The 9013-nt window shown below is 37.3% G+C and overlaps 1 protein-coding gene across 7 annotated transcripts in view; it reads right to left on the reverse strand.

Annotated features, from left to right (window-relative positions):
• Positions 1 to 133: 133 nt before the first annotated feature.
• Arhgap12 (Rho GTPase activating protein 12) overlaps positions 134 to 9013 on the reverse strand; it is a 143109-nt gene continuing 134229 nt past the window's right edge. For all 7 annotated transcript variants that reach the window (XM_008850544.3, XM_008850543.3, XM_008850542.3 and 4 more), the window contains 5 exons: positions 6093 to 6191; positions 4108 to 4185; positions 3889 to 4023; positions 3325 to 3427; positions 134 to 2440 (listed from right to left, as the gene is read on the reverse strand). In XM_008850544.3, coding sequence (XP_008848766.1) covers positions 2266 to 2440; positions 3325 to 3427; positions 3889 to 4023; positions 4108 to 4185; positions 6093 to 6191 — 590 coding nt within the window. In that variant the 3' untranslated portion in view covers positions 134 to 2265. The remainder of the gene's footprint in view (positions 2441 to 3324; positions 3428 to 3888; positions 4024 to 4107; positions 4186 to 6092; positions 6192 to 9013) is intronic.

Here is a 9013-nt window from a genome sequence, read left to right on the forward strand (position 1 = left end):
TCCAATTTCCAATTATGTTCTTGTTATATTTTGAAGAAAGGCCTATTTATTAGTAAATAAAATTCCACTGATATTTATTTTTAACTTTTAATATATTTTCTACTAAAAAAAAAATCAAACTGTCAAGACAGGAAAATATTACTGGTTTTGTTATTACAAAAACAACCGATAATTTTTAATTCACAAAGGATGAAAACACAAGACACTGATCTCATTGAACGTATATTACAATAAAATTATTAGCTGCAGACTAATACAACATTTAAGACTTCACATACACAGATGTACTTTGAAACAAGAAAACATAAGACAATTTTAAACCTTTGACATGTTCATGATCACCACAAGAAAGAACACCACAGATCACAGACTTGAGTGTAACTGATTTCCTGGTATACGATCAACACAAGTGACCTACAGAACTGTGTTATTAATGACATCCTCAGGTAGATACAAACATTCTGATTTGGGACTACTTCTCCCCATCCAAAACAATCTGCTTTAGCTGTCAAGTAGTTTGGTTTGTTACCCATTTAAGAAAATTACAATAGTACAATATTCTAGCCACATGACTCAGGAGAAAGAGTTTTGAACAGATCATACAAACAACAACAACAACAACAACACACAATGTTTCCCAGGAAGACAACTGGTAAATTATAAATGCAATCCTAGGAAAAGGAATCATTGTCACAAATCATTTACTTTCACACACAAAGAAAAAATAAAAAGTATGTTAGGGATGTGTTGGTATGGAAAAGAACAGAAAACAGATGAAGTGAGAAAATGTATCTGCCACAGAAATATCTGATTCAGCTGATTTTCTAAAATGAGGTAAAAAAAAAAAGTATGCCATTAGATGAAAACAAAAAGCAAAAATTAACAACCAAAATGCACATCTCCAGTGGAAAAAGTCTCTAAGCCTCTTATAGTTTCCTTTATTAGATTAGACATTTCATATACAGCAGTTAATCTAGAAAAATACATTTAAAATTTTTCAACAGATCATGCTCCCTGTAACAAAACCTTCCAAACCCTGTTTTATTATACAAATCAATCTACATTAGTGATGTAAAAAGATATACTCAAATTTAGCAGTGTCCTTTTCCATCTAATAGCCAGCTAATTTATACAAGTTCCCACTATGCAACTGCAGAATTAGAATTCTGTGATAATACTTCTAATGTACTCTGTACACAGTAACAATCTAAGAGGTTCCTCTTGTAGTGCATTCACCACTGACAAGTCACGTTAGTATTTCTCTAGCACCATTCCCATTGCAATGATCTCCCTGTAAATGTAATCAAAATCTAAAAGTGCAGTGTAACTTTCCCAAATGACACCCCATTTCTGCAGGGAACCTAATATTCGTGGAAAAGATTATCAATACTATGATTAGAAATGTAGGGTTAGAATGTACTCTGAGGCTCTACAGCACAATTATATACATAAGCTAAATGACATTAAGTCTTCAGCCCGTATTTACATCAAATAATGTCCGTTGCCACAGGGTCATACCAAGAACTCAATATGGCACTAGATATAATTAGGATTGTTAGCTACAATTCAGTATAGCAAGAAGGTCCCAAATACCCTGAACTGACTTATGCCCATAAGAATTCCAGTATATCACAGTGTTTTAAGTACTGTTAGTGTGTTGATGAAACAAGCAACTAAGGTATCCTGTAAGGGTGCTGCACAGCACAGTAAAATTAGACGGCAAGCCTTCATCCAGCCTTATCTGGGTCATAATGAACTTCAGCACTGAAGACTGCCACTGCATGCAGACACGCTGGAAAAGAACTACATGGGATTCAAACTGGATAGACTTGATTTTGTTTTAAATGCCCAAGTGTTTTCAAAATAACTGACAATGATTATTGTACCAAGTGAAGAACTTAGAGCTCATGAAAAGAAATTCTACATTATGCAGCTGGGGTGGAGCGTGATTTTTCTTACCAAATTATCCAGTGTATATGACTGGTTAGAATTCTGAGTTTTGATTTTTACTGAATTTCAGAGTATGAGATGCAAGGATTCAGGATAAAGTGAACCCAATACTACACAGTCATATCACCTTGCAACAAAGCAGCAAATAAGAGGGCATAACAGGCATCCTTACTCTCCCCAACTTCTTCTCTGATCCCCTCAAAAAAAGTGCAAAATCAGAGTCATTACTTGGTCCAAAAACAAAACACATCGTGTATAAAGATCTGAAATCTGATGGAATCCAGCTTCTATTCCGTAGGCTGTCTTCCATGAGAATCAACGTCCGAAGATGGAACTTAATTCCAGAAGAATTAGCTCTACAATCTGGTTTTGGTACACAGTATGAACCGCTATATTACCAGTTTCCTTTTCTGGCTTTAGTAGAGTGGGACCAAAAACAATTGCTATGCTCTGGTACGTCATTCGGTTTTTTTCTCCATTCTCTATAACCCTAAGGGGAGAAAAACAAACTTGTTTTTAAAAAGTTAAAAAATAGAGTACATTTTTGAGTTGTTTTAGAAACCTAACAATCTGCCTTTCAAAAAGAAGTGTTCACTTTGCTAGGCTGACTGTTCAGCCATATAGATTTTGGTCTGGTGGCAATATGAAGCTTGGTTTTGGTTAACCACAGCTGAAAGGTTAGCCTTACATATGGTGACAAACTTTAAATGTGTTGTATTTTAGCATTTTAGCTTCATTTTCGGAATATAATATAGACCAAAATGTGTGTTATAATTCAGGTAACAAGGATTTATCCTCTATGTTGATGGAGAGATTTCATTAGGGCACAGAGATCAAAATGCTATTTAAGTATTTTTCCAACTGGTTTCATTTACTTTATTTATTTTAGCATTCAATTTTGTGTGTGTGTGTGTGTGTGTGTGTGTGTGTGTGCCTGTGTGTGTGTGTGTATGCATGTGTGTGCCACAGCACACATGCAGAAGTCAGAGGACAACTTGTGGAAGTCAGTTCTCTCTTTTCATCCCATGGGTCCCAGGGATTGAATTCAGGTTATCAGGCTTGGCAGCATATGCCTTCACATACTGAGGCATCTGCCAGCCTACTCTAGTATTTTAATATTCTTTGTGTAATATGAACACAATGAGTTATTAAAGTAGCTGTGTAGTAATAATGTAGAGCCATGAAGGCTTACATAGTCTTCATACCATGTACTTTACTGAGAAGAAACAGACTCTATACAGAGTTGAGTTTCTTTTCAGAAGTCACAAAAACATCAAGCAGCATATCTGGGAACAAAGTCTGGGGCTGGGTGACCCTGCTCCTGTAGGCTTTCCACTATACAACCCATACTTCCTAATCATGCAGGTTTCTTACCTTTTGAGGTGTCTAAACAGAATCTGCATTGTATCTTGATTTGGCCTTGGTAACTGTCTGATTAGGTCCTTAACAGCAGTGACACGTTGTCTTGGTTCTTGTTCTAAAAAAAAGGTAACAAACAGACTGTAGAAAGTTCTCGTGAAACGAAGCAATGACAGAGTTTGGAAGACAGTATTTGGTAATGCACAGTGACATCTGGTGGTCACAGTTCACAGTACTCGAAACAATCCACTGCAAAAAACTTGTTCAAAGGGGCTGGAGAGATGGCTCAGCGATTAAGAACACTGACTGTTCTTGCAGAAGACCCAGGTTCGAATCCCAGCACCCACATGGCAGCTAACAACTGTCCATAACTCCAGTCCCAGGGGATCCGACAGCCTCTTCTGTCTTCCGCGGGCATTTCACGACATGGGTGCACTTACCTATATGTAGGCCATACACATAAAATAAAATAAAGAAATTTTTAAAAAAAAAACAAAACTTGCTTAAAATAAGATCAAACAATCTGTGGAAAGGATTTTCAGTGTTAAGAAAAAAAACTGAGTGGTGTGACATACTTACTAATTGCATTAACAAAATCATTAAAATGATTAAATGTAAAAAGAGGTTCTGGTAATTCTCGAAAAAACATTTTGAGTGCTCCAGTGATGACATGAATATCTTCCCATTTACTATCATTCAAGTCCAGTTTCTCATCTGAAAAACAGTAGGAACAGGGTAGTTTTTAAAGCCTCTTTAAGCACTTCTACGGGTGATCCAACAGCAGGAGCCCACACTTACCATGATTGACTGCGAACCTCAGCTTCTGGATCACGGCAAGGTTGCCGCTTACTCTGTAGATACCATCAACATCCAAACCTATGGGAAAGTAATAGTTCATGCTTAAATGGACTTGTTTGCTGCTTCAAAAGATGTGTAAGTGTCTCGGTTTGGGAGTTTCACTATATTGCCCAGGCTGGCTTCAAAATCCTGGGCTCAAGCAACTGGAAATATAAACAAACCACTGTACCCAGCTTCAGAGTTCTTACCCAGCACTCACTGAAAATCAGATGGACACATACTCTCCTCCTCTAAATGGCCTGTTAGAGTCTTAGAGAGGAAGAAAGGTGGTATTCTTTACTCTGACTTCTGTTTAATAAACAGAATTAATTCTACTTTACTAGGCAGGCTATGGTTTAGCTCAAGGAAAATGTCCCTGAAACTCAAAATAACAATCTGAGGTCAACTTTTAGAAATACCTGGGAATAGTTTAAAAAGTAAAGATAAAATCAACACATCTGTCTTGTTGCACACCATTACAATGAGAGATTGGCACTCTCTTTTCAAAGTGTTTTCCCTATTAATTGCTTATGATAAACATGTTATAAGCTAATAATAAATGGTTCTATAGAAAAAAATAGACCCCTTGATATAATTATTTTCTTTTGGATACAGACCAGAATCAAGGTTTAAAAGTCACATAATTACGCCTAAAAATTTCAAAGATTCACCAGGCGTGGTGGTACACTCCTTTAATCCCAACACAGAGGAGGCAGAGGCAGGTGGATCTCTGTGAGTTCAAGGCCAGTCTGGTCTACATAGTGAGTTCTAGAACAGCTGAGTCTACAGAGAGACCCTGTCTCAAAAAGACAAAAAAAAAAAAAAAAATTAAATACTCATTAAATAACAATGCTGTAAACATTTAACAAAGCTCATTTCTAATGTGCTATTAATCATTTAGCTTCAAATAAAGGAAGTATGTAGCGAGGTGCCTTGACAGTCACATTGACAAGAGACAAAATATCTGAAACTAACAGAAATTACAAATTAAATAACACAGTGTTCTAACTGTAGAATCGGTTTTTTATATATACAGATGTTATTGTGCTTATAGTAAATATGTGGTCTATTTGTAAGAAACTTGTAAATCATAAATGTTACAATTCAATAAAAATGGAAATTAGGGGCTGGAGAGATGGCTCAGCGGTTTAGAGCACTGGCTGCTCTTTCAGAGGACCTGGGTTCGATTCCCAGCACCACATGGCAGGTAACAACTGTCCATAATTCCAGTTTCAAGGGACCTGATGCTGCCTTCCGAGCTCTGGGAGCATTGCACAACACAGGTGTAGTTAAATACAAACAGGCAATATACTCATACACATAAAATATTTTTTAAAAAAGAAATTAGTTTGTCTTATTTCCAAGGAACAACATAAAAAGGACTCATCTACTCTGATACTTTATAACTAGCCTCTCATCTTTATCATCACAAAGCAAGCATTCTCTTGTTGAGTGGATAGCACCCTCAGCTTGACTACACTGTCACATCATCCCTTAAACTCTGCTTCACAATCACCACTATTCTCATTTCTAAATAAGCACCAGCAGCTCCAAATGGCTTTCCCCATTTGTGTAATTTGACAACAGTGTAATTAATCATATTGTAAACAATGAATGATGTCTGTAGGTCTTAACTTGAATGGCAAAAATTGTAATTTTTTTTTCAAACAAAACGCTTCACATCTTTTTTAAACATTTTAGAACCATAAGGAACTTTTGGCTGCCTCATTGAAAACTAAAAAAAATCCCACATTTATTTATTGCGGGGGGCAGGGTGGTGCCATGGTGCATGTGTGGAGGTCAGAGGACAGCTTGCAGGACTTCTCTCTCAGCCCCTCAGGCTCATCTGGTGAGCTACCTTGTTGGCCCAGCCCTAGGGATTTTGATGCTGAAGCAATGCACTCCTTTGTTTGATATGCAAGGCTAAAGTCTGACCACTCTCTTACCATGTTCTTCGACATGCTCAATGCACAACTTGACAAACTTTGGCACTGTCCCATTCTCTCTCTGGCACAAGTTAGCAAGATTAGATCCAAATACCTGATCTGAAAGAGGATTATTTAAAAAATAAGAAGAATCATCTTATTAGTTCAGGAAACATCTAAGCCATTCAGAGTACAATAAACATGCAGCGTATCGGGTCACCATTTACCACTATCTGAGCCTCCTCCAACTTCACATCAGTCTCCCTGACTAAACTCCATGCATAACTCACTCTTTCCCAGAGGCTTTGTTTTATTCCTCCTGCAGAGAACTATCTACCTTCCTCCCCTGCACCTATTTGGTTCCTTTTCTTCACTTCTGGTCTTAGGTAAAGCACCACCTCCTTAGAAAACTTTGATCATCCTTTACTAAAATAACTACATCCTAATCCCTTTCTATGTGATTGCTATGTAGACTCACAGTATCCATCCACATTTCAAATCATGCTGTCTGTCCATGACTTCAGTGTGTGTCCCACGAGGGGAGGACTGTGTCACTTTCAACACCAGAGGCGCTCAAGGCTCCTATGCACAGGCACAGCACTTAGAAATAGTTCTAAAATTATCGTGTGCCAACACCTGACTACAGAAAATGTGTTTCAAAAGTTGCTCCTTTAATCTTTTAAACCAACAGTTTAGACATTCTATGTCAGTGCTAAGTATTCAGGAAAACAAAATATCTGAAATGATGAGTAACTCCACCATTTCTCAGTGAAAAAAAGCCTGATGAGCAAATTAACAGCTCTTTCTGTGAATTTGTCACTTTTTTGAAGACTCTAAACTTAACATGCCAAACCATGTGTTTTATTTGGAAGTACATGTTTATTGACAGCCCTTAAGGTTGCAATTTTTTAAAAACTTTTTATTTTTAATTGTGTGTGTGTGTGTACAGGTGTCTGTGAAGGCCAGAGGTATCTAATCACACTGGAGCTGGAGTCAAGGAGGTTGTGAGCTGCCTGATGTGGGTGCTAGGAACCCAACTTTAGTCCTCTGCAAGAGCCATCTCTCCAAACCCATTTTTCTGACTTTTATTTTGGATTTTCTTTTTTGGTGGTTGCTGTTTTGAAAGAGGGTCTCATTAGCCCATGCTGGTGTGAAACTTAAGGCTGACCTTGAACTTCAGATCCTCCTGCTTCTACCTCCCCTATGCTGGGATGACAGGTGTGCACCACCACACTTGGCTACTGTTGCTAATTTGAATCCCTTAGCCCAAATCTTTCTAGAAGTCTTATATAAATCCTTCTGGTTACTAAACCTGTTGGATGTGTCACTGGTAAAAATTTTCTCCCATTCTGTGGGTTTTCTGTTTGCTTCCTTGGTTGTCTCCTTTGATGTGCATTAGCTTTTTAATTTAATGAGGTCCTATTTGTTAATTCTTGCCCTTGTTTCCTGAGTAATTGATGTCTGGTTTAGAAAACTCTTTCCTATGCCTATATCTAGTAGGTTTTTCCTAATGTTTTCTTCTAATAGTTTCAGAGTTCCAGGCTTTACATTAAGGTCTTTGAGCCATCTGGAATTGACTTTCGTGCAGGGTGAAAGATAGGGGTTTAGTTTCATTCTTCTACAAGTGGAGATCCAGTTTTGCCAGCACCATTTGCTGAACATGCTCTTTCCTCCAGTTAATGTTCTTGGCCCCTTTGTCAAATATCAGATGGCTGAAATTAACATTTGCTCATATTTGGGTCTTCAATTTTGTTTTGTTGGTCTATGGGTCTATTTTTGTGCAGTATCATTTTGTTTTTATGACTATAGCTCTGTAATACAGAAATCTGGTATAGTAATCCCCCCAGCATTGCTCTTAGTACTCAGGGTTGTTTTGGCTATCCGAGGTCATTTGTGCTTCCATATGAATCTTAGGATGATTTTTTCCAATTCTGTGAAAAATGTCATGGGGATTTTGATTGGCATTGCATTGAATCTATATATGACTTTTGGTAGGATGGTCATTTTCACAATATTAATTCTCCCAATCCATGAGCATGGGAGGTCCTTCCATCTTCTGATGTCTTCCTCAATCTCTTTCTTTAAAGATTTAAAATTTTCATTGTAGAGCTCTTTAATGTCTTTGGTCAGATTTACGCCAAGATATTTTATTTTTTATTTTTTGCAGCTATTGTGAATGGAGTATTTCCATGCGCTCTTTCTCTGATTGCTTCTTATTGGTATATAGAAAGGCTATAGGCTTTTATAGGTTAATTTTGTAACCTGCCACTTTACTGAACATGTTAATAATTTCTAGGAGTTTTCAGGTGGAATTTTTGGTGTTCCTTAGATATAATATCATTTGCAAAATGGGATAATTTGATCTCCTTTTCCAATTATTACTCTTGCAAGAGTTTCACGTACTATGTTAAAGAAAAGTGGGATAGTGGACAGCCTTGTCTGGTTCCTGATTTCAATGAGAATGCTTCCAGTTTTTCTCCATTTAGAATGATGTTGGCTGTGGGTTTGTTATATATGGCTTTAATTATGTTGAGGTATGTTCCCTCCAGTCCAGTTCCCTCTAGGACTTTGAACATAAATGCATGTTGAATTTTGTCAAAGGCCCTCTCTGCATCTATTGAGATGACCATGTGATTCTTGTCTTTGAGTCCATTTATATCATATATGATGTTTATTGACTTACATATACTGAACCATCCCTGCAACTCCGGGATAAAGCCGACTTGATCATGGTAGATGATCTTTTTGATGTGTGTCTGTATGCGGTTTGCAAGTATCTTGCTGAGAATTTTTGCATCTATGTTCATTAAGGATATGGGTCTATAGTTTTCTTTTTCGGCTATAAAAACAAGCACAAAACAAAGAGACAATTCTGAAAGCTAGCTTTGGTAAAGAGTGATGCTGGCTTCATAGAAGGAATTTGGAAGTTCTCCCTCCATTTC

This window comes from Nannospalax galili, unplaced genomic scaffold, assembly GCF_000622305.1.
Source record: "Nannospalax galili isolate Female #2095 unplaced genomic scaffold, S.galili_v1.0 scaffold43, whole genome shotgun sequence".
NCBI classification, from domain to species: domain Eukaryota; kingdom Metazoa; phylum Chordata; class Mammalia; order Rodentia; family Spalacidae; genus Nannospalax; species Nannospalax galili.